This window comes from Bubalus kerabau, chromosome 3 (assembly GCF_029407905.1).
Source record: "Bubalus kerabau isolate K-KA32 ecotype Philippines breed swamp buffalo chromosome 3, PCC_UOA_SB_1v2, whole genome shotgun sequence".
In the NCBI taxonomy this organism is placed as follows: Eukaryota; Metazoa; Chordata; class Mammalia; order Artiodactyla; family Bovidae; genus Bubalus; species Bubalus kerabau.
The window spans coordinates 10,888,750-10,912,235 of record NC_073626.1 but is presented as its reverse complement, the minus strand read 5'-3'; the positions used below and the strand labels follow the sequence as shown (position 1 = coordinate 10,912,235).

The following is a 23,486-nucleotide window of genomic DNA, read 5'->3' as shown; positions in this document are numbered from 1 at the left end:
TTGGTGTCCACATCAGCTCGGCGCTGACGAGCAAGGCCCCTTACAGGTAAGAAATCGTGCCTCCTCTCAGCTCTAACAAGGTTCGGGTTCTCACCTGATGGTTACAGAATGGTCAAGTCCAACAGCAGTCCCTAGTTTATTTACAGCACAGCACACCTGGGCACAGGGGGCTGGGGGGCAACACGGGCCCAGTCCCCACGCCGTTTCACTCCTGAGCAGACCCCGGTACCAGAGGGCTGTGCTTCCCCCACCACCACGCACCACTGTCAGAAAACGAGATTAAAACTCGGTGTTCACGCCGCTCCCTGGCCAAGGGGGTGGACCCTCAGCCCTGTGATCAGAAAAGAGCTGATTTCACTCACTCATCTTCCACAAGACAAACAGGTGTCCAAAAAACTTTGTTTTATTATTAAACCTTGTAGTACAAACCTGAAAAGTAAACAAAAAACTGGCAATAAACAACATGAAAAGTCTTCCCTCCCGAGGGAGGGGTGCAGAGCAGCGCTAATAAATTAAAACGTCAGACCGTAAGCCGGAGGCAGAAGTTCACTGTCCAAGAGGGCCAGTACACAGCAAGGCCATAGAAACCGGACGAGCACACTGGAAACACGACTCTGCTCATGTTACTTAACACGCCAACACAGTTCAGTCTTCGGCACCGACGACCGAGTGCACCACAGGACGCTGCTGACAGCCCGCCGGCCAGCTCAGTGCACGCGGCGGCTGCGGGACCGCCGAGTCCAATCATGAAACAAAGAACAGCTTGTGAAAACAGGTTCCCTTTTTTATTCCACACATACTGTACACACAACCGGAGAAGGGCAACAGCTACTCCATTATTATTTTTCTTGTTGTTGTTCAGTGATGTAAGCAGCACTTATAAATGTTACAAGAAAAACCCTGTAAGCATCCAGTCCACCCGATGAAGAAACGGAAGTGTAAGGCTTTTCTTCATCTGTCCTCGCGCCCTCCCCTCCCCCACCCAGAAAAAGGCTCAAGTATTTGAAACAATTTACAGGCGTATGTACAAAAGGGACGGGTTGTTTTTTTTTTTTTTCCTTTTTTTCTTTTTGTTACAACATGAAGAGAAAAAATAGACCAGATGAGCGCAGATGCATTTTCACATTCAAAAAGAACCGCAGACCTCCGAGTGGCTCTAGATGTGATCACCAACGAAAGGAGTTTAAAAAGAAAAATTAATGCTGACCTGTGAAGGTGTAAAACAACAAACAGGTGAGATGAAGATGGAATGTTAGAAAGATTGCACATCCATGACAAAGAAGCACTTCCGGCTTCAATCACTTTTTTTTTTCCTTTTTTTTTTTTTCTTAAGGATGCTATTGAAGGGTTTTTTGATAAAGTAGCCAACAGCACCAAAAAAGAACAGAATGGATTTCCTAATGAAATCAGGCACAGGTTTCCCTCACGTGACCCCTCCAAGGCAGGCAGTCTTTCTTCTCTTCCTCTTTCTCCTTAAACAGATGCATAGTGAAGTGCTGGTAGAGAGAGCCCAGTGGCTCCGACCTCCTCATTTTGCCTATGGTTAGGAAACAACGTCCGCCTTCAGCTGCCACAACCGCCCAAAGAAACAAAATGGGGATTCTCCGGTTTTTAACACTTACAAACTCATCCCGCACGTGACAGAAGAAAAGACAGCCAAAGTAAAGCCATTTCGTTCAAGTTTTTTTTGTTATGTGTGTGTGTATGTGTCTATCCCTTTTCCTCTCTAGAAAAAATCTGCTCACATGACTGATGGTTTTAAAATTTGTTCTCCAAACTTCACCCTCTTCAAAAATGGGTTAAAAAGCCTTTTTTCCCCCAACAGTTACAAAAAAAAAAAAAAAAAAAAAAAAAAAAAACAGAAACAAAAAAACACAAAAAAAAAAATTTAAAAAAAAAAAAAAAAAAGGCTTTTTTGTCAGCCACAAGGGGCAATACAAATTAATACAGCCCCTCAAGGGTTTTAAAACAGTGAATATACGGCAGTTTCAAAAATCTGACTGCAGTATCTAGGTATTCTAAGTACAAAAAAAATTCAACAGTTTAATGCTAAAACAAAATTAGTTCTCTAAAACCAGAAGAAAATCTTCTTTAGAGCTAGTGCAAAGACAGCTTGTATCCTACAGCAAGTACTCCAAACTAGAATATAATAATTACAAAATAACGTCTATCCCTCGCCCACGGCGCTGGCGTCTTCAGGAGGATGCGAGCCTGGAGGGCGGCACGTCCACCGTGGCTCTCTTGCGGGGCCCTCTTTTTGGTGTGGGTTTACTGAGACAGTTCTCAATGCTGCCGTTTTTACCAGATACCTTGCCACAGATCTGATTGACCAGGCTGATAATCTGTTCCTGTTTCGGGTTGAAAAGGAAGACACAGAGTTAGCAAACGGAAGAGCGCCATCCCCAGGCTGTCACCTTCGTCAAGCAGAGCGGCGGCAGCGGTGCCGCCCAGGGGTGGGGAGGCCAGGGTGGCCTGTGGTTGGGACAACACTTCTGAGACGGAAGCCCCCAACCAGGCACCTAAATTAAACTTTCCTTCTCTGGGGGAAACCTGCCTTTTCTCATGTGGAATCCAGAGAGGCGCACAGAGCCTCCCACCCCTCCCTTCCCCATTCAGGGAGCCCAGGAGCACCCCCCGCCCCCGCCATGGTGGGAAACAATTTCTGCAGCCCCATAACCAACCCACACCGTGGGACAGGCTGCTGAAGGCCGCATTCCTATCGAGGTCCCTCACCCCCTGAACAACACAGCAGAGGGCTTCCTGCAGCCGCCCCTGTGCACCTCCCGGGGCTTAGAGGCCTCCGGGACCGCTGGGGAAGCGGGGTGGGGGGCGGCTGGGAAGTGAGGAAAGACTCGCGCACCCTGGATGGGGACAGGTCTGGGCCGCTTGTTTCTCTGGCTACACTGAAACCTACTTGACCTACTCGTGCACACAAACACTTGTCCACAAATGCTTGTTATTCCCTCCACAACAAGAGCCAACAGGACAAGAGAACTATCTACCTTGGGCATCAAAAACCCACGTGTAACTAACACAACTCAACTTACATCCAGGTTTACAAGCAACCCCAGGGAAGACTATCCAAATGGCATGTGTCCTGACACACATTCTAGAGCACCTGCTTGAGCCAAGGCTGGATGGACAGAACAGGAAGCCACGGGGACAGGAGGCCACTCGGTCATGCAAGCTTGAGGGTCGGCCTAGTCCTGGCTCAGGCTGGGCACTGCACACCACTTAAATCACTTACAATACACACGCTAATAAAGAATGAGCAGACGAGCTTCTTTCAAGACCAGCTACCTTAGCTAAAGCCGCCTTGGCAGCAGGGCTGTGTGGTCAGAGGTCACACCTTTGCCTGTGTGACCAGAAGGCTGGACAGCAGGGACCTGAGTGCTGGGGCTCAGAACAAGGGCTCTGGTCTCATAAGCCATTTCTGGAATCCCACCCAGAGCTTGAAATTCCCCAATTAATAATAATAATATAGTTCAGCTCAATAGGGAACTGATTTGTGATTTTCATTTACTAAAATAAATTTAGGCTGCTGGCAAAGTTGGGAGGCTTATAAAAACCCTTCTCTTCCCTACTCATGAGAACCAATGATTAAGCTTCAGACCGACAGACCCTACATATGTGATTCTCTCCCAGGATTCTGGTCACATCAAAACACCAAGCTCCAAAATGGGCTGGAGGTGGAATCTAACCCACCTCTTATCGAGCTTCAGAATCATCTAAGAAGCCCCAGCGCCGCCGGCTGCACCCTGCGAGCTGCCAGAGATGCTCTGACTCAGACATGAGAGTTTATTTTTAACCATGTTCTGACATTTGCTGTTCAAGTGAAGAAGCAGGGAGGGCAAAGTGGTTACTGCCTTTGCTGAACATGCTCTTTGAAGACAAGATGCAGAGAGATCTATTTCCAGCTTTCTAATCTTATAATTTAGCCAAAGGCTTCTTATCAAATCTGACCACAGCCTGAGCCCCCGAGGGCGCCCCCAGAGCCTCCTGAATCAGGCCTGGGCACCTGGCCTGGCTCACCTGGGGCTCTGACGTGTTCTATGGGACGCGCCTCCCCGGGGCAGGGGGAGCTAGCAGGTTCCAGCCTGAAGGCGGGGCTCACAGCTGGACAGGAGGGTGGGCCAGCAGGGAAAATGGGGGTCCCGGCAGCAGGCTCCCAAGGTGACCCCCAAGAAGGGCTCTGAGTCAGTGCAGAGGAAAAGCTGCAGGGGCCATGTGTCCCCGGAGCTACATGCTTGTACATCATCTGAAACCACGATCGCAGGGCAGCCTGGAAGCACGTGGACAGCTGACAGGGGGGCCACGTGCCAGCCGCTCTGCGGGCAGAGATCCGGGTGCTCCTCACAGCTGAAGGCAGCACCCGGCCCTTACCCACTGGAGGATAGAGACTGGCCACACAGATGGCACGTTGTACCTGCCTCTGGGGACAACGGGTTTTTAGAAAGAGTGCAACTGGGACTTACTTGGAAGGTGAAAGCTTTAGGAGCAGAAACCTAACCCTAAAGCTTTCTGCTCCTAACCCTAGGCTCTGCCAAGGCCCCAGGTGACGACAAGGGCCTGGGCGCTCCAGGACCACCCCCTCGGGCTTTGCCTGCAGCTCAGTGGGCAGCTGCGGGCCCCATGGTTCACCACACCCCAAACCGCAGCACCACCCCAGCAGCTGCAGGGAGGGCCCCCAACGCAGGCAGAGGTGCACGGAATCCATCACGGTGTGTCCCAGCAGGAAAGCGACTCGGGCCGAGGCCTGCCTCTCCCCCTGGATCTGCCCCGGCCAGAGGGGACGGCACAGCCCCAGCAGACAGCGGGGCGCTCACGTGTCCACGCACACTACTTGTAAACCGCGGGCCGGGGGCGCTGCGGGTGGGCGCGCCGGGATGTGAGGGGCATGGACGAGGACGCCAGTCCCCCAGCCCCAGCTGCCGGCCTCTCTGGGCCAGTGCAGCCCCGGCTGACTCTGCTCGCCCCGTCTCGACCAACAGAGCTGCTCCCCCACCATGTCGGGCCAGAGGTGCCCGGAAGCAGGCTGGGTGCGGGGCCACGCGGGTGGGCGGTCGCCCTGCGGAAGCACTGACCTCATCGTAGCGGTACATGAGCTTCAGGCCGCGGCAGGACTTCTGCTTCTCCACGTGGCGCAGGGCGCACTCGAGGCAGAAGACCACGTTCTCGTTCTCCTGCACGACCTGTGGGGCGAGAGGCAGCGCGGCTGAGGCACGCAGGGCAGGCAAGGGCGCCCCAAGGAGGGCGGCAGGCTCTCAAGCGCAGAGCAGGGGAGCCCACCGCTTGGGCCAGAGGCATCTGTGGCCCAGAGACACAGGACGCTGCCGTGAAAGCAAGTGGACGTCAGGGCATCATTAAGCAGGAGCTGCGGCCCGGCGGCCTCAGGGCCCTCTGGCTTCTCCGCGCTTTGCTGCCCGAGGCGGAGCGTGGCGGCCTGGGCTGCGGGGTCTAAGGGCTCCTGAGACTGTTGGTTCAAAACCTCCCACAGGATAAAAGATGCCAGGATGGTCACCCTGAACACCTGTGACAGTGTCTCCTGCTCTTGAGCGGCTTGGCAGCCCAGCCAGTCACGCCTCCCAAGGGGTCGGCCTCTGTCCACACTCCAGCCCGCATGGCTCCCGATCCCAAGGACCTGGCTGCATCTGGCCTGAGCTGCTCTGTGGACGTGCTGACGTCCCGGGCTGTGTGCGGGACTCTGGGAAACACCTAAGTTTCCTATTTTTGAGGTTTCTAAGCAAAGACAAGAAACCAAGCTACAGGTATAAGGAAATGATGCTTATTGGCAGAAACACATCACTCAAAGCTGAGGATGTAACCAGACAAAAATACAAAACAGTGAACAGAAATGCACAAATCCCATAGTAAATAACCTGAGTAATGAAAAGCATGTATAAATAAAACCTCAATTTTTACCCATGAATTCAGGATATGTGCTTTTTAAATAACAGGCTAAGAAATACTGGTGACCACTCTGAAGGTCAGCTTTCTGAGGGACAGTGCCATCCTCGGAACCCACGGGAAGGGACAAGGGCCACACAAGGTCACAGGAGTCACCCAGGCTCATGGGAAACCTACAACGATGGTTTCCCACGAGTATGACCCCATTCCAACGCAAGGCGAACAAACCCAGAACTACGCAGCTTTCATGAGTGATGTTCACAAAACATTCTTAAAATCTGGGGAAATTCTTATGACCTGTTTGTTTTAAAGACAGCGTGGTTCTTATTTCTATTTTTTATTTATTTATTTTATTTCTATTTAAAAAGCCTCTGGGAAAACAAAGCTAGTAGAAAAAATACATAAAATGGGACACGTGGTTGTCATGGACTGAATTATTATCCCCTCCCCAAATGCAGATGTCCTAACCCTCAGTAACTCAGGAGGTCCTGAGCAGGAGCGTCAGAAACAGAATCAGGGAAAATGAGGTGGTAGGGTGGATTCTGGTCCCGTATGACTTACATCCTTTCAAAGACAAAAAGAGATTAAGACAGAAGCACTCACAGGAAAGGCCCTGTGAGGACCAAGGGGACGTGGATGTCTACACACCAAGGAGACGTCTCAGGGAGAACCAGCCTTGCTGACACCTTGACCCGGGATGCCCAGCCTCTACAACTATGAGAAAGACGTTTCTGCTGTTCATGGCAGCAGTCAGCAGTGCTGACCGGGCAGGCCTGGCTAACTACACCACCAGCTACAGAGACCCGCGTGGGGCGCTGCCTGAGGGAGGCGGGAGGCGTGGCTACGCTGTCCGGGGGGGCGGGGTGGGGCTGGGTGGACGAGTGTGAGGCGTGTAACTCAGCCCCAGGCTGGGTCGGACAAGCCCCTCGTGGAGGCTGCTCAGCAGCCAAGAGAGAAGGCAGACAGGCTGGACTGCGCTGATTTCCAACCCCGATCAGAGATGGAAAGCTGGGAATGGGAAGTATTGCTTTAACCAGACCGACTTCAGAGTCCTCGGGGCAATCAGAGCAATCACGCGGCTGAACAGGAGCTTCAAGAGGCCTGGAAAGAGACTGGGGGAGCCGCTGTCCCCGCAGTCAGCCTGTGCGGAGGCCGGGCGGGGCGGGCTCACCATGGACAGGAGGGAGGCCGGGCGGGGCGGGCTCACCATGGACAGGAGGGAGGCTGGGCGGGGCGGGCTCACCATGGACAGGAGGGAGGCTGGGCGGGGCGGGCTCACCATGGACAGGTAGCACAGGTGCTGGCACACCTGGCACCGCCTCTCCGAGGTCTCCAGCTGTAGCCACTTCCGAGGCTTCTTCTTGCCGTCGGGCGCGGCGCTGCTGCTGTCGTGGCTGCCGTAGCGGGCGGAGGAGTGGAGGCCGGCCTCGAAGAGCTGCCGCCGCTGCCGCAGCTCCGTATCCCTGCCAGGACACCCGGGGTCAGTGGGCCCACAGGGGCTGGGGTCCCCAGGTGGGCACCCAAGTCAAAAGGCCAGGCCTGCCGCAAGGCCTCTTGGACGGCCGCACTCTGCCTGCTGTGGCCGCGGGGCACATGGCCAAGCACAGGAGAGCCGCCACCCGCAGCCTTCAGCTCCGGCCGAGCCCCAGGAACGGAGGCTGGCGCTTTCCCACAAAGGATGGGCCGCACCCCAACCATGCCTGGCCGGGCCTAGCCAGGCCGGCCTAGAACTGTCTCGTGTAAGTTACCTGAGCTCGTCCAGAAGGGCTGAGATGGTACTGAGAGTGGGGCCATTTTCCTTTTTTGCTTCCGCTTGTGCGATCTGGTAGAGTAACTTCTCCATCGAGAATGGCTTAGCTATATGGCGACGCTTCATCTCCTGAAAAATGCAGTCACATCCCTTCAGGGCAGGTTTTCATTTCTAGGCAGCTATCAAGGGTTTCCTTTACCGGGGAGGCGATGCTATCTGAATTTTCAAATTCTAAATTCCGTTTGGATGAAAACCAATGCAAAAGCCACACAGTGATCATGTCTCCCCGGAGGAAGACCGCAGGTCCTCCGCCAGCCAAAGGCAGGGTTCGCCTTTCACACCTCTGCAGCGACAGCCCAGGACTGAGTAAGAGAACTCAGCAACTTACAGGAGGCTAACAAGCCTCGACCCACTCTCCCTCCCCAGAAGGTCTCAGCCGCCTTAGGGTTCCCAGACTCGGTCTGAAATCAAAGCAGTATCTACAAACAAGACCCCCACTGGGGGACGCCAGGCCGCGTGCGGAGTGGCCACCCGCCTACCTTGGCCGTCTCGAAGCCCATGCTCGTCCACTGGGTGGTGGCGAAGTGCACAGTCTCGGAGACGCTGTAGCCGCAGCAGACTTTGGACACGAAGGATCCCGGGAAGCAGACGACAAACTGGCCGCTCTGCTGCACCGTCCTGTGCACCTTGATCCCCTCTCTGCACAGCACCTCCGGGGAGATCTGCAGAGACGCGGGCTGAGCCGCCCGCCCACAGGGCCGCCCGCCCCTGCCTCACTTTCCGTGAGGACCGCCTGCGGCAGCGGCCCAGCACACCAGCCCTCCAGACGGGCTCCCCACACAGAGTATGTTCTGTATTACAGGCTCTCTGTTTCTCTTTTAGAAAATAAAAGAGACGTGACTCCTAAGTGGAGAAAGTAAATTCTAAACTGATATAGGCCCAGGAGCAACGCCTCTGATAAGGGCGCAGCAGCAGTGATTGGGGACCCTCGCAAGCAAAGCCCTGGGTCCCCGCCGCACGGCCAGGGTGGATGGGAGTTGGTGTACCCAACACGGGCTGTGGGCTCAGGAGAGAGGAGACCCCGACAAGGGCCGCAGAGGCCAGAGAAGACCTGAGATCAGGCTGTCAGAACACAACTCTAAGAGATCCCCCAGGACTCAACAGGCTCTGAGAACCGGGCCAGCCGCCTCTGCGCTCAGCCCTCAGTGATTCTGCCAGAGTGCAGGTGCCCGGCCCGATCCTAGTCGCCATTTACAAAACCACCAGGCCCCAAAACAGAGTCGAAGGGCCCCACGTGCAGCAGCCCCACATCCTGGGCAATGAGAGGAGCGTGCTTTAGTTGGGCTGCCATAAAAGAGGAGTTTTCTTTACAATGGCTCCCTGGATTGGATGTTCACGGTTCTCTAGTTCTACGGGGCAGGTCAGCCCAGGGGTGAGGAAATGAAACCGCCGCGCGGCCCCCCGGCCCCCGCCTGCGGCCCTACCATGACGTTGCTCTCGAGCATCTGCAGGCCGGGGGTGCCGTTGGCTTGCAGCAGAGTGTGCACCACGTCCTCCAGCTTGTGCTCCTCCTCAGCAGGAATGCAATACCTGGGCGGTTTGGAATCAGGTGGAGGCTGTTGACAAGGCCCCTCCCCAGGGAGCCCACCCTCCATGCTCCCCCAGAGAGAGGGGCCCACAGCAGCCTGGAGACCGGCCTCGGCTGCAGGAGGGGAGTTAGGCGCATGCCCAGTGGCCCTGGGTCTCTCTGGGCAGCTCTGCCACTTGCGCCCATGACGAACACGCCCACCTGCATGCGGGTCCGACCTACGCCCGAGCCATGCAGCTTTCAGACCAAAACCAGACGTTTAAAGCCCCTATAAATTAGATCCAGACACGTCCGCAGGCTCAACAGCCTCTCGTGAGCCTCCAGAGTGGGGACTTGTCTCTGGGCTGGCACCTGACCCTTCTCTCCAGCAGGAGGAGGATGGGGCGGGACCAGGGCTCAGCGTGGAATCCACACCAAGGGTCTGTGCAGGGCAGAGGGAGTGGCCACGCAGGGTGGGGCTCGGACAACACGGCCCCCCGCTGACTGGGGCTGAGGAGCCCAGGGAAGGCGGTGGGAGAAGATGCAGACTGAACTCAGCCCGAAGAACCAGGACCCTCAGTGCGAGCCACGAAGCAGGAGAAAGGGAGTGACCACTCGGGTCCCACGAGGACCCTGCGGGACACACCTGTCGCCTACAGCTCTCGAGACACTGGCGGCAGTGGTCTGCACACAGGCAGGCTCCTTCTGGCCCCCTGCTCTGGGACTCCCAGCCCTGCCGTCCATGGGCTAGAGTGGACACCTGACCGCCCCCTGCCCTCCCTGCAGCTACGTGCGGGGCTTCAGGCTGCCTGTCCCCACCTCTCCTAGGCCGGGCTGGAAGGGCACCATGATGAGCGGTCCACAGGGTGGGGGTCCTCACTACTAGCTGCTGAGAACCTAGTCAAGAGAGGCTTTCTGTCTCAACACCAACATATTCTATTGCTGATTTGTGACTTAAGTCCAGAGTTTCTAACCTCACTCACACATTTTAAGAAAAATCACACCGTGAAGTCCTCTGATCCTTTCCGGCAATCTCTCCCTGCAGCAGAGAGGTTCCAGGGGCCAGTATCCCAGCAGCCCAGAGCCTTGCGTTCCCCTGCCTCTCACTCAGCAGTCACTCAGCACGCGGGCTGTGGCCTCTCTCCCTGTCTCCCTGCAGGGCTGAGGCCACGTGGCCCCACTTTCCGATGAAGGACCAGGGTCTGGTTCTCATGGGGAACAGGGCAGGGGGCTCACACCACCCGAGTCCATGCAGCCGGCTCCCGACCCTCCAGGCTGCCTGAGACCCTGGCCCCACCACGGGAGACCAAGCAGAGGGCCCGTTGCCCCGAGGCGGCCCAAAGGCAGGGGGAGCCGTGATGAGACTGCTGCCGACACCGGCTCCTTGGAGTGAGAACGTCGGCTCTAGAACTTTAATAGAGGAGCTAATCACCCCATTAGGACAATAAACTGAGGAAGTGTGGGATGGATGCGATGCCGGTAGCCCGTCAGACGACAAGACATCTGATTATTTGCAGTGATTTCCCATCTGCCGCTGTCAACAAAGGCACTGAAGAGCCAGTTCGGAGCGGGACTGGGGAGCCTGACAGTGAAGGATCACGCAGGGGAACCAGACCAACTCCTAATCCCCAGCGGCAGAACTCCACCTCTGGGAGACCACTCTCTGTGCAGAGGGTGGGCCGGGAGACGCTGAAAACGCCCGCTCCGTGAGGCCATGCAGCCACCACGCCTGGCCAGCTTCCTGCTCCACCGCTCCTCGTTTCTGACGCTAGTATGACACTCCTGGCCGTCAACAACCCCGAGGGGGAACTTCAGAGGGGGACAGCCCCGTGTTAGCCCGCAACTGGAACGGACAATGGCCAGGAATAGACGCTTGACCGTGCTCATCACCGGAGCAAACGAAAACATTCTCCACCAGCTTGACTTCCAACTGCGCTCCTCAGACTGACAGGGAGCACAGGACAAATTCACACAAGCCTGTCCGCCACCAGTGAGTGAGAGGCGGCGGCCCGGGCCGGCATACTCACCAAATGCAGTCAGCACCCGTGTGTAAGTAGTCAATGTAAGGGAGGTGGTTTTGGTCTCGAGACCAGCATGAGGTAGAAAAGACCATGCCGATATTCAGCCAGGGAATTGTCACTCCTGGAATGAAGGAGACAGGGAGGGACGGAGAGCCGTGTGTCAGGGTGGCAGCCATAGACATCGCACCGCCTCCCCAACGAGAAAAAGGAGGAAGTGCGATCAGAACCAGGTGAGACTCAGTGAGAAGGCACTTGCTCCTTCCTGCTTCTTATACAGGAACCAAGACCACAGACACCATTACAAAACTATAGCGAGAAAACACCTTAACTAGTGACTGAAGACGAACACACCCACAATGGTGGCCCATGGGGCCTCGAGGCTAAGGACACAGGCGCCGCCCGCACGCGCGCTGTCGGGACACAGGAAGGGGACCCGTGTCTGGAGCAGCCCCTCCGCCAGGGGACGGCCCTCTGTGCGCCAACACCCAGGACGCTCAGTTTCGCTCCTACCGGTGAGGCAGAAGCCCCAGAGAGTCAGAGGTCAGCTCTGAAAGTTCCCAGGTGGAAATCAGACCACACGAAGCGTCTCCCCAGCTTCCAGATCAGAGATTTGGTTTACCTTTGTACATTTTTATCGACTCCAACTACACCCGACTCCTCTCCCTTCTCAAACAATCCCTGAGTTCTCTCACACCCTGTGCACCATGGTCCCCAGCCCTCCAACCCACAGCCGGCTTACCAGGCACAGCACCGAGGTGACGCAGGATGGAGCCTGTGTTATTGGGGAGGACGGTGAGGTTCCATCCATGTCTGCAGGGGAAAGCACGGGGGTCACGGACGGGCGCGGGGAGACGCTGTCCGGCCCCCAGGACCCAGGTAGGAGCAGCCAGCGCTACCTTGAAAACGGCTCCGACTTTCCCACCGGGAAGCCGCTGCCGTGGGTGTTGGTGTCCACCTTGCCGCAGTGCACGGCCACGTGGCAGTCCTTCTCCTCCACGAGCCTCCAGTACTCTTGCTGCAGGGAGAGCGGCCGTCACATCGTGCTGCCCGGGGCGGCAGAGCCCCGCCTCGGCCTGCGACCTCGGGGCCGTGGCCTCCCAGGAGGCCAGGCACCGGGCCAGGCGGCCGGGGCTGCAGGCAGTAACCGCACGCCCAGGGTCACGGGGCCAGGTCCATGACCGACAGATGGATAAACACAAGGTACAGTGTCTGCAGAATACGACTTGGCCTCAGAGAGGGAAATTCTGACACATGACAACACACGAATCCTACGGACATGACGCTAAGTGGAGAAGCCAGTCTCAGAGGACAAGTACTGATTCCATCCCGTAAGGCACTCGGGACAAAGTCAGACAGAAAAAGAGAATGGAGGGGCTGCGTGGACTCGTGATTCACAGGAGCTGACCTCCAGTCTGGGAGGCTGGACAAGTTCTGCAAATGGGTGGTGGGGCGGGTCACACAACAACGTGCAAAGGATACTGGTGCCACTGAACTGGACCTAAGAATGGCTCAGGTGGTGAAGGTCACACGTGCATCACAATTAAGGATCACTTCTGTGAAGGGGAGGGAGAGCGACTCGGGAAGGAAGGGGGGATGCCCCCCACCCACTGCAGCTGTGGGCACAGTGCCCCGAGACGGGCGTCTGGGCAGACACGCTACTCAGCACCCAACAAGGGAAGTGACCACCCTGCTCCCCAGGCTGTGACCCCAGCCAATGGAACAGACGGGGGAAGGGTGGGCACGACCTGAACAACTGCAGGGCAAACGCGGGTCGGGACGGGCTCTGCTAACAGGTGAGAGGGTTCCGTCTTCAGCCATCAGTGCAAAGCTCAGGACCGCCCTCCCCGCCGCGGCCAGGCCCGCTTCCTGGAGCCTCTCCAGGGAGCACCCGGGGTCAGCCCCACCCCGCTGCGTGTGCGGCCGCTACAGCGAGGGGCCAGCCTGGGGGCAGCCAGAGGCCCCACCTCAAGAACAAACTGGACAGCATTAAACGCTCCGGGTCCCCAAGGGCCAGAGACGGGTCCAGGCCAGTCAGGTCGGCTGTCTGCCGGGATTCACAGCAACGTGTGCTGAGTGAAGAAAGACAGAGGGGGCGGAAGGGGACCGTGCACTACACGGGGGCCCCTTCCGCTGGGGACCACTGGCCAAGCAGAGGCTCCAGCCCCTTCGTAGGATCCAGAAGCCCCTTCTGCTGGGGACCACTGGCCAAACAGAGACTTCAGCCCCTTCGTAGGATCCAGAAGCCCCTTCTGCTGGGGACCACCGGCCAAACAGAGACTTCAGCCCCTCCGTAGGGTCCAGAAATTAGCCAGACAGACTAAAGGTTCCAATTTTAGCAAATCTACAACTATTAATATTAAAGCAAAACCAAGACACTCAGGGAGGAAGGTCCAAGGGGGTGGGGACGTACAGGTACCTATGGCGATTCGTGCTCATGCACGGCAGGAGCCCACACAACACTGTAAAGCGAGTATCCGCCAATTAAGAAACAAAAAATCCAGGACCCTCAGAATTAATCTCCCAGCAGGAGACGGTGGACAGTAACAATCTTTCACCTTCGGGGACTCCGACAAGGACCTATGTTGTAAAGCAAAGGCCTCTTTCTCTAGCTCAGATGTGCACCCCCAGCACTCATGCTCCTCTCCTCTGACACTTCTCCCAGAACTAGCACGAGCCCAGCAGAAGCCACTGTGACGACCATACGTGTCCCCGAGTCAGGACCCGTCGGCGCTGTGGTGATGGGACGTGGCTCTGGCAGGGCCAAAGCCAGGGCTGAGTGTCAGGCCACCGTGCGGTCTGCACACATACAGCCCAGAGCGCAAAACTGGGATCTAGACGGAATGACAACAATGCCAAAAGCAAATGCTGACTGAATTCTTCAAGCACTGAACCCAGCCCGAGCACCAGGCCGGGGCCTCGTGGACTTCCAACGGCCGCCGTCGGAGGCGGGGCAGCACGTGGCATGGACACAGGGGGCGGGCCGGGCGCCCTATTGACAGACAGTCCCCGAGCCCCACTCCCAGGACACCTGGTCACATCAGAGCCGGGGGCCGCTGCCGTTAGCATGGTTATGCCAAGAAGAGGAGCCTACAACCGTGAAGAGAAGGGGTCTAAAACCTGCTGTCAGCGAAAAGCCAAGGCAGCCCACACCACTTCCTGCTCATCCAGCACGCCCTGAACCTGGAGAGGAGTCGGTGTTCGCCCTTGGACAGGCCCACCTACGTCAGCACCTGGGAGCCCCGGGGGCAGACTCGGGGTCTGCCCTCCTCCCCAGAGCCCCCTCTGGCGACTGGCCGGGGCACAGCCCCGCTCGCCTGCCCAGCCTCACACACCTCGGCACAGGGTTGGCAGAAGCACAAAAATGGCAGCCTGCCAATCCCATTAAATGAAAAACAGGAGAGAGAAAAAAGCACAACCGTGGTTTCCAGGGACTCCAAACATTCTCTTGCCTAACAGGCACCCGGAGGACGGGGTGAGAAGGGGTGAGAGGAGGCCAGCGGGGCAGGGGGCCTGCAGGGCGGTCAGGGAGGACCCGGAGACATGCTCGCTCCCCTGCCTCCTTTCTGGCCCGGAACAAGTTTGGGTCAACCTGAGTTGAAACTTCTGGAAGCGCCCAGGACCCAGAGGATGGACTTGGGACCCTCCGCCTGCCTCCAGGGGGCGGAGGCCCAGGGGCTCCACTCTGGCTCCGGGCAGAGAGAGGGCGGTCGGGCTCACACACCTCGATTTCAGCTGGTGCGGGCTCCTTGCTGAAGCACATGTTCATGATATTTCTTGCTGTTCGATAAAAAGTCGTTAAAGAAACAGACCTTCCCTGGAAAGGAAACAAAAGCAAGAGTCAAGCTCGAGAAACAAAACAGTATCGGGACCCCAAAGCAGGGTCACCCCGTCAGGAGCCCCTGAGCGGCGTGTCCCTGTGACCAGGGGCCATGTCCCTAGCTGACAGGAACAGAGAAGCTGGGACCACATTCCCTGAGAAGGACCCTCCGTGTGGACAAAGGAGGTGGCGCACCCCTGACCCCTGCAACCCGGCAGGACGAGCTGCCCCAGGCGCCCAGTGAAGAGCCACGTCCCTGGAGCAATGGGGACAGCGTGGAGACAGGAGGACAAAGGCTGTGGTCGGGGGACAAGCCAGCAAAATCAAGACAGACACTGGCTGGGCCTCGGGACCGGAGACACTGGGAGAGAAACCTGGGCAGCTCTGGACGCCCACCCTGAGGGTCCTCCCCTGAGAACCGGGCAGACGAGCAGCCTGGCCTCGAGGATCTGTAGGGGCCAGAGGGATCCAGTCCTCCTCCCACCCGGGGAGCCCCTGTCCCCCACCCCTCCTGGGGGGGGCCAGCAGGGTCTTCAGATTACCTAACCTGCCCACCTCTGCCACCCTGCCCCGGAACATTCCCAACGACACGCTCACCGGGATGAATGGTGGTGCATCCCACAGGCAAGCCCCCCACTCCTCCCTGACCAGGCACGCTCGCCCCTTGACTGCGGAGTACTTCTTGAGCACCTACTGTGTACCAGGCCTAGTTTGAGGGGCTGTAGATGGAGCGGTGCTCAAAACACACAGTGTCTCTGCCCTCGAGGCGCTTTCAGGCTGCCTGGGGAATGTGGCCTCACGCAAAACGGAGCTGAGACATGGCACCAACGGTGATGAGCCAGAGGCAGAGGGGCAGGGCCCCTAACGAGGCCATGCTGGAGCAGCCCCACGAACAGAGCTGCCTCTGGAGGGACAATGGGCACAGTCATCTCACAGACCCTGCTCATCTCATCACCAGCTCTGTAACTGAGGCTCCTAACCAACAGAGAAACGTCTGCACAAGTCCAAACTTCTCACCTGCCATTCCTCACAAGATAAAGTTGGAACCACTAGGAAGAGCCTGATTTTCTATCAACTAAAGCAGGGTGCCTGTAATTCAACACGATGACAGCCAGTACCCAACAGTCAACCGGATGCTGAGCGGGCTCAGCACCCGGAGCCGTGAGCTCCCGGCCGGCCCTTGGTGCACACAGCCTCCACGGCCACCAGCCTGCAGCCACGTCTACACAAACCCAACCCTCCCTGGGTCCAGTCACAGGGAAAGCTCCAGGCAAGCAAGCATCTCTCCCCAGAAAGGAGGTGAGACTCCAACCGAGGCGAGGATGCTGAGGGAGGCCGGGAGGGACCTCCGAGCGCAGACTCAGAGGAAAGCGGCCCGAATCAGGGCAGAAGCACAGGCACCAATCACGTTTCTGCACTGCGGCCAGGCCCACGTGGGTGGGCATGGCCACCAAAACCTCGGCAGGGGCCTTGCCCTCTTGGAGCCTGGGGAACTCAACCCCTGATCAAGGTTGGAGGTACTGTGCCCCTTCCCGGCCTGGGGCCCAATTGCCCTGGAGGGCCAGAGAGAGGGGAGCCCAGCCTCTGTGGACAGAGCCAGGCAGCCAAGCAGGGAGACACCGAGATGCCCCCTTGCTCCCTGGAGGAGGGGGTCTTGGAATACCTGGACGGGTACACGGTGTGGGCAGAAGCAAGGACCCGCCCCTGCCCTCTCCCCAGGAGATCCGCAGGACAGACAGGCACCAGCAGAGCTGTGCCGAGCGGCGTGGAGTGTGATTGGGAGCAGCAGGGGACCTGGTCCCTGTGGGTACGAGAAGCCCCAGCCCCAGCCTCTGGAAAGAAGAGTTGTGCCTCCCAGGTTGCGTCCCTGGCATGTGGGCACGCGTGTACAAAAACACACATTTAATGAAGCCTGATTCCCAGGTGGCACAGTGGTAAAGAACCTGCCTGCCAATGCAGGAAATGTAAGAGCCCCAGGTTTGATCCCTGGGTCAGGAAGATCCCCTGGAGGAGAGCAAGGCAACCCATTTCAGTATTCCTGCCTGGAGAAGAATCCCATGGACAGAGGAGCCTGGCAGGCTATAGTCTATGGGGTTGCACAAAGTCACGCAGGACTGAAGCGACTTAGCACCACACCAAGGCCAGAGCTAGGTGCCGAGGAGCCTGGTGCAGACGCTCATTCCGCCCAGACTGCAGATGGCGCTCTACAAGGGACGTGATCAGGGCCGGCTGTCAGGGGTCTCGGGGGCCCCACGGCCCACAACGTGCACGCAAGGCCGCACGGCAGGCCTGCGGGCCCTACCTTGTATATACACTTGTGGAAGTCGCTGAGGATGCCCTTGTCCTCCTCCTCCTCCTTCACCACCTCCTTTTCCTGAGCAAAGAGTCGCCGCCGGCCCGTCTTGAGCTGCGCGGGGCCCACCTCCTTCAGCTTGCTGCGGAAGCCGTTTCTGTGGGCCACGCCATTGATGAGCCCGTTCTTGGGCTCGAAGCGGGGCAGCGGGTGGAAGCGGTGGTAGTCCTGCTCCGTGTGGCCCTCCAGGGGCCCCTTGCGCCGCTCCAGGCTCTCCTTCTCCATCAGCACCTCCTTCTCCAGGCGCCGGTGCTCCTCGGGGGACAGGGAGTCATAGGAGAGCAGGTACTGGCAGTAAGCCTCCTGGAGCTTGGCCAGCCGGTCCTGGGCGGTTCTGGGGATGCGCAGCATGTCTGCGAGTTTGTTCCATTTTTTGAGGTCCGTCACCTGCTGCATACCGCCCATCTCGTTAATCAGCCGGAAAAAGCAGGCCAGGTCGAGCTCACAGCCTCCTGGGACGGCGAGGGGAGAAAAGACAGTGACAGTGGGTGAAGCGCACTGTCAACAAGACCGCCTTCCATCACCTGAGAGTCCACGGGCACCAGTGTCCACCACGTGCCAGGGAGGCCACCAGGCCAGGGGTCAGAGCGGCAAACAGGGCCACCCAGTCTATAGAGACGAGGCTGAGACCATCTTAGCGCTAGGACGGTAAACAGACCACGACAGGCCGAGGGCCGACCGACACAGGAGGGTGGCCTGGGCAGGGCGCCCCGAGGAGCGGGCACTTAGGCAGAGGCCTGAAAGGAAGGAGAGTCGGTCCCTGGAGAGGGAGAACCCAGCATGGCTGGAGCACGGGCAAGGGGCCCCTCACGCCCCAGGGGGTGGGGGGACAGCTCAAGGAGCAGGGCTTCCCTGCCCGGCTGGCAGAGCCTGGGTCGTGCCCTCGGCCACCTCTGCAGCTCAGCATCACCTGGAATGGCTGTGGGATGGGAAACCGCACCCACCCAGCACATGCCATCAGTTCCAATTCCCCTCCCAACCCTCCCCCACCACACACACACGCGTGCATGCACACACATGCACGCAAACACGCACAGTAACCTCCCTTCAGCCCCTGAGATGTCCAGGCAGCGGGCAAGGCCCCCCTGAGGGCAGGCAGGAGTCTGTCCGCCCCTCAGCTCCTCCCATCGCTGCTCACACAGAGCCCTGCTCATCTCCGAAGGTGTGTGGGCTGGTTCTCATTGGTCTCTCAATAGACTGCACAAACCATGGGCCATGAGATGCACAAAACTCAGAGACATGTGACTGCCGCCCAGTGACAGTCTCAATGGGAACTGGAAAAGCAACCACCCTTGGACCAATAAAAATGAAAAATCTTCCAGAATAATCATCCACCAGCCGTTAGGAGATAAATACCCCACAGAATGCTAGGTGAGCAAAGTAAACATTAAGAGTGCTTCTACCTTTAGAAGATGGGGACACCTCTGTATAAGATAAAGGAAAGGAAGAGCAGCGGGACTCCTGAGAACAGCATCGGATCACCTCAGCCAGCTGTGCGCAAACGGAGTCCAGCCGGCCAGCATGGCCAGGGATGGGCGCGCGGCACCCCGAGCCCACCTGCTGTGCCAGGCGGCGCGCTGGCTGGTTGCTTGGCTGAGGCCAGCAGGGGCCACGGCAAGGAGGAGACCTGCGCCGACCTTGGCCGTCAGGGCCTAAGGCCCAAGGTTCCAAGATGCGCGGCAGGCCTTGCTCTCAGTCGGGGCACCTCCTGGACCTGCCGAGGGGGACGGGGAGGTGGGTCAGACCAGAGACTGGCCAGAAAGGAGGTCACTGTTGTAAGCCTCAGAAAACCTGACCAGTCCTCACCAAGGCATCGTGTTCCTCCTCTCCGGTTTCATCAGCCCACTCTCAGGACCACAAGGATGCTCCGGGACAAAGCGCCCCTCCAGAGAAGGAGCAGACTGTGGACTGTGGCAAACTTCCTTCCAAACTAAGTCCCTCACGCCGCGAGGAGGACGAGCGCAGAGCAAGACCCAAGGCGGGTGGCAGGCCAGCCAGCTCCCCTCCCACGCGGAGGCTTCACACCTGGGCCAACAGCAACGCTGTGAACACACCCCCAGTCTCACCGTGGCTTCTGGCGCCATGGGAACTGAGGTTCAGGAAACCTACTCTGAAGGGAAAATCGATGCCCTCTTGACGTCACCTGATGCCCTGACTGTTCAGAAGACCCGCTGCCCCACTGCAGTTCCGGGTCTCCCATGCAGCCCACACCACACTCCCGAGATGTCGACACCTCAGCCTGTTCCCAAGCCCCTGTCACCTCCGATCACATCCGTGATAGCGGACCACAAACCAAGCATTCTCTGAATTTAAGTGAGTCTCATTTGCTGAGAGTAATAGCGAAACCTCCGTGGTGCAAGGAAACCTATCTTACTGCCCACCCCGACACCTAAATGACCAACATCGGCCCCTCTGCTCCCTGCCTGCAAAAGGCTGCTCCAACCTGGAAACAGGCCCCATGCTGCTCCCATCCAGGGTCCCGAGCTGCAAGGGAAGTGAGTTCACCACTCCACAGCACGGGCTCACTCCAATAGAGGGGCTTAATCCTGGAGGTGCAAGGACCCGCCGAGGAAGAGGGAGACGGGGGTTCCAGGAGGGCCGTGCGTGTGCCCAGCCCAGGCCCGGGCCTCACCACGCCAGCTGGCCTGTTCACAAAAGCTGTTACTGAGGCGAGTGCAGCTTCAGCGCAAAGCTGTACCTGCGCTTGGGTCCACAGTGTTCCAGGAGCTAGACTCCACCGGGACCCGGTTGTCACCAGGAAAACTGAGAGGCAAGGAAGGAAGAGGGGAGAGAGAGACAAAAGGCTGAAGCACCCCCACCCACAGTCATGTGTGGAGGCCCTAAGTGTGGCCATGTTTAGAGACAGTCCTTAAAGCGGTGATTACAGTAAAATGAGGCCATCGGGGTGGGCCCTGACCCCATGTGACTGGTGTACTTATAACAAGAGAAGGGACGCCAGGAATCTATGTGTGGAGAAGAACAGATGAGGACACGGGAGAAGGAAAGCTGTCCACAAGGGAAGGAGAGAGGCCTCGGGAGAAATGAACCCTGCCAGCACCTTGCTCTCAGACTTGCAAGCTCCAGACCGAGAGAACGGACTCCCTGCAGGTCAAGCCCCCAGCTGCAGTACTTGGTTAAGGCAGCCCGGGCAGACGAAGGCGCGGTGCAGCGGTCCTGCCCCTCCCTCTGGACGCCACTATGGACTCAGCCAGGCGGCCAGCAGGTGTGGCCCGGTGTGAGTGAGTGAGTGTGAGTGTGTGTGTGGAGGCGGGGGCCCCGCACAGGACCACACTGACCTGCAGAAAGCGGGGCTCAGACTCCCCCTGGGCCAGACGCACCCGGAGCCTGGCGTGGCGCCGGCCGCCGCGGGCCTTACCTATGAGCGGGAGCTCGTCCATGGTGATGCCCTGAGATCTGAGGTGCTTCTTGATGCAGGCCAGCCGCTGCACGTTGGGGCCCCAGCGCCGGCCCAGCTTGTGGATGTGCTGGATCTGCGTGACGAAGCGCATCTCGTCGTTGAGCTTGCACTCGGGCCGCCAGTCCGGGGGCGGGATCACCCTGCACATGCCGTACTTCTCCACCTGAGGGCGCACCGACTCGATGTAGACGAGCGGGTCGTGGAACTCCTTGGCCGACGGCCGCAGCACGGGGATCTCGTCCATGGCCGCCCACCCGGCCCTGCCGGCCCCCTTCTCGGCCTTGGCCGCCCCCTCGTGCAGCCGAGGCAGGGGCTCCGATTGCGAGGTAGAACGATTTTCACAGGGGGCGCCGCCGTCCGGCTTGCCGTGTGCTTGTCTGCCCGGCGGGCCCTTGCCGGCTGCTGCCCGCTTGGGCCGGTTCCTCTCCAGGCTCCGCTCGGGCGCCTCCTTCTTCCCAGGGGCCCCGAGCGGCGCCTTCTCGGCAGGGCCCGGGGCTGCCTTCCTGCCGGGGCCCTCGGCGGCGCTGCCCGCAGCCCCCTTCATCTTCTTGGGGGGCGACTGCGGCTTGTCGGCCGGGGGCACCTCCTCCAGCCTCCGCTTGGAGTTCCGGAGCCCCTCCCGCAGCTGCCGCCCCCCCACCTCCTTAGTGCACGACTTTGGGTTCAACCTGCCACTGACCTTGAGGCCATTGACGGCGGGCCCGGTGGACTTGGACGCCCCCCCGAGGGATAGCACCTGTTTGCGGGTTTTTGCATTGCTACTTTCAGTTTTCCCTGAGATTGTGTGGTTGACAGCGGAACTGGGCTTGTGGTGATGGGGTTTGGTTTCCTTGACCAGTTCTCTCTTGGCTTTGGTGTATGTGACAGTCCCCTTCGTCACCGTGGCAGTGTACTTCACAGTTTTGGACGGTGAAGGTCTGACTTCGCGCATCTTTTTGGCACTGGTTGCACTTGTACCCAGAGATGACATTCGGGTGACTCCACTGACCTTAGAAACCTGGAGGCGCAGGAGGAGCAGAGAGCACAGTCAGCGTCTGGGCACAGGGGGCCCCGCCCCCAAGCCCAGCTCAGCAGCCGCGCCTGCCGGTGAGGAGCGGGCACGGGGGTCCCAGCAAAGGCATGCAAACCACACCCTCCATGCTATCTGCCAGTCACCCAACACAGGTCAGTAACAGCAACATGATCACAAGGCCGTGCTGATAAGGGGACAGGTGCATGCGCGTGCGCGCACAAACACGCCCCTGTTCCAAGAAAAGACATGGTTACATACACACACACACACCCGTTCCAAGGAAGATGGTTGTTCTTTTCCTCTGCTCCATATATTTCACATGATCTGCCCACAGGACTGTAAAATCCATGCTAAGTAAGTAAAGAGTGAAATGCCACAGGAAGAAAAGAACAAGCACTCTCATGGGGCTCAGATGCCCACGCCCAGAGGGGCAGCTGCCAGCAGCGGGCATCTGTGTCACTTGGCGCCTCACTGGATGCCCCTCACGTCTCTGGCGCCCCAGCCTCTTCTGCACAGGAGGCGCCCATCTCCCGCCTCTATAAACATCCACAGACTGTGGGAACTGGGTAAATGGTCAGTCGCTCTTTACCACTGTCTTACAGCCTGGACACCACAATAATTCTGTGACACACAGAAGTCACACTCATTTATCAAGAGAAGCCAGGGAGTGACAAGGGTAGACACCCAAAGACCATTAATTTCCAAAGAAGGATGACAGGCCCACAGGAGGAGCCGCCGCTGGGCTGGTTTGAGGGGCGACGAATGACACCGCATCACCCAGCTCTGCAGGAAGTGGGGTGCTGGCCCACCGCTACCCGCCTGGCACGGGTAGCTCAGGTTACCCTGGGTGCACAGACAGGCAGCTGTCCTCAGTTCAACCAGAATTCTACTGCCACGCTCCCATCTCCCACTAGAGGGAGCCATTGAGTCCAGTGGCTCTGCCCAGGCTCTGAGCGCAGCAAAGGAGCCCAAGAGAAACACTGCTGGCTGGGGAAGTGCATCCGGACCTCAAAATTCAACTTAAAAAGCACATGAGCCTAAAGGAACAGAATCCACTGGACAGGCAGCCGAGTTACGGACCGGAGGGCAGGCCTGCTGGCGTGGCGGGCCCCTGGGAGGCAGTGAGCAGAGGGACGAGGCTGACGCGTCCTGGTCAGGCCCCGAGGTCTCCACAGCACCTGCCCCCTCCTAAGGCCCCCAACTGAGTCACACATCCCCAGGGACAAAGAGCAACCCCGACTCCCTGCAGGACCTAACGAAGCCCAGACAAAGACCTTAAGTGTTCTTCCAGCCAAGGCGAGCCTCTCACATCTCTCCCTGGATGCTTTTCATTTTCCAGAATATTGAAGAAGACTCCTCATCCTGTGGTCTGAAAAGCTCAACCTCCTCGCGCCATCTTACTTGGTCAAGACTTTTCACAACCATCGTACGTGTGACCGTGAGCACCTCTCCTAGAGGCCCCGAAGCTCAGCAGACCCTCCGCCCTGCCCTCGAGAGCGGGTTCTGTCCTTCCTGTGACGGCCCGTCTCAGCGCCCAGACGAGAACAGGGGCAATCCACCAGGCACAGCCTCACCATCCACAGCAGCCACATCCTGGCTTCCCGCCCACACCCCTCCGGATGCAAACCCTCCTCACCACGT

General features: G+C 58.4%; 1 protein-coding gene across 9 annotated transcripts in view; it reads right to left on the bottom strand.

The window, feature by feature from the left end:
• Positions 1–385: 385 nt before the first annotated feature.
• The window catches only part of JARID2 (jumonji and AT-rich interaction domain containing 2), a 232,890-nt gene continuing 209,789 nt past the window's right edge, over positions 386–23,486 (bottom strand). For 8 of the 9 annotated variants that reach the window (XM_055570664.1, XM_055570665.1, XM_055570668.1 and 5 more), the window contains 12 exons: positions 20,792–21,830; positions 17,365–17,867; positions 14,967–15,059; positions 12,142–12,260; positions 11,985–12,055; positions 11,252–11,366; positions 9,142–9,247; positions 8,197–8,379; positions 7,656–7,786; positions 7,187–7,370; positions 5,085–5,192; positions 386–2,348 (listed from right to left, as the gene is read on the bottom strand). In XM_055570664.1, the coding sequence (XP_055426639.1) occupies positions 2,196–2,348; positions 5,085–5,192; positions 7,187–7,370; positions 7,656–7,786; positions 8,197–8,379; positions 9,142–9,247; positions 11,252–11,366; positions 11,985–12,055; positions 12,142–12,260; positions 14,967–15,059; positions 17,365–17,867; positions 20,792–21,830 (2,805 nt within the window). In that variant the 3' untranslated portion in view covers positions 386–2,195. Of the gene's footprint in view, positions 2,349–5,084; positions 5,193–6,243; positions 6,472–7,186; positions 7,371–7,655; positions 7,787–8,196; positions 8,380–9,141; positions 9,248–11,251; positions 11,367–11,984; positions 12,056–12,141; positions 12,261–14,966; positions 15,060–17,364; positions 17,868–20,791; positions 21,831–23,486 lie in introns of those variants that run through there. The other variant, XM_055570669.1, reaches the window with a different exon arrangement.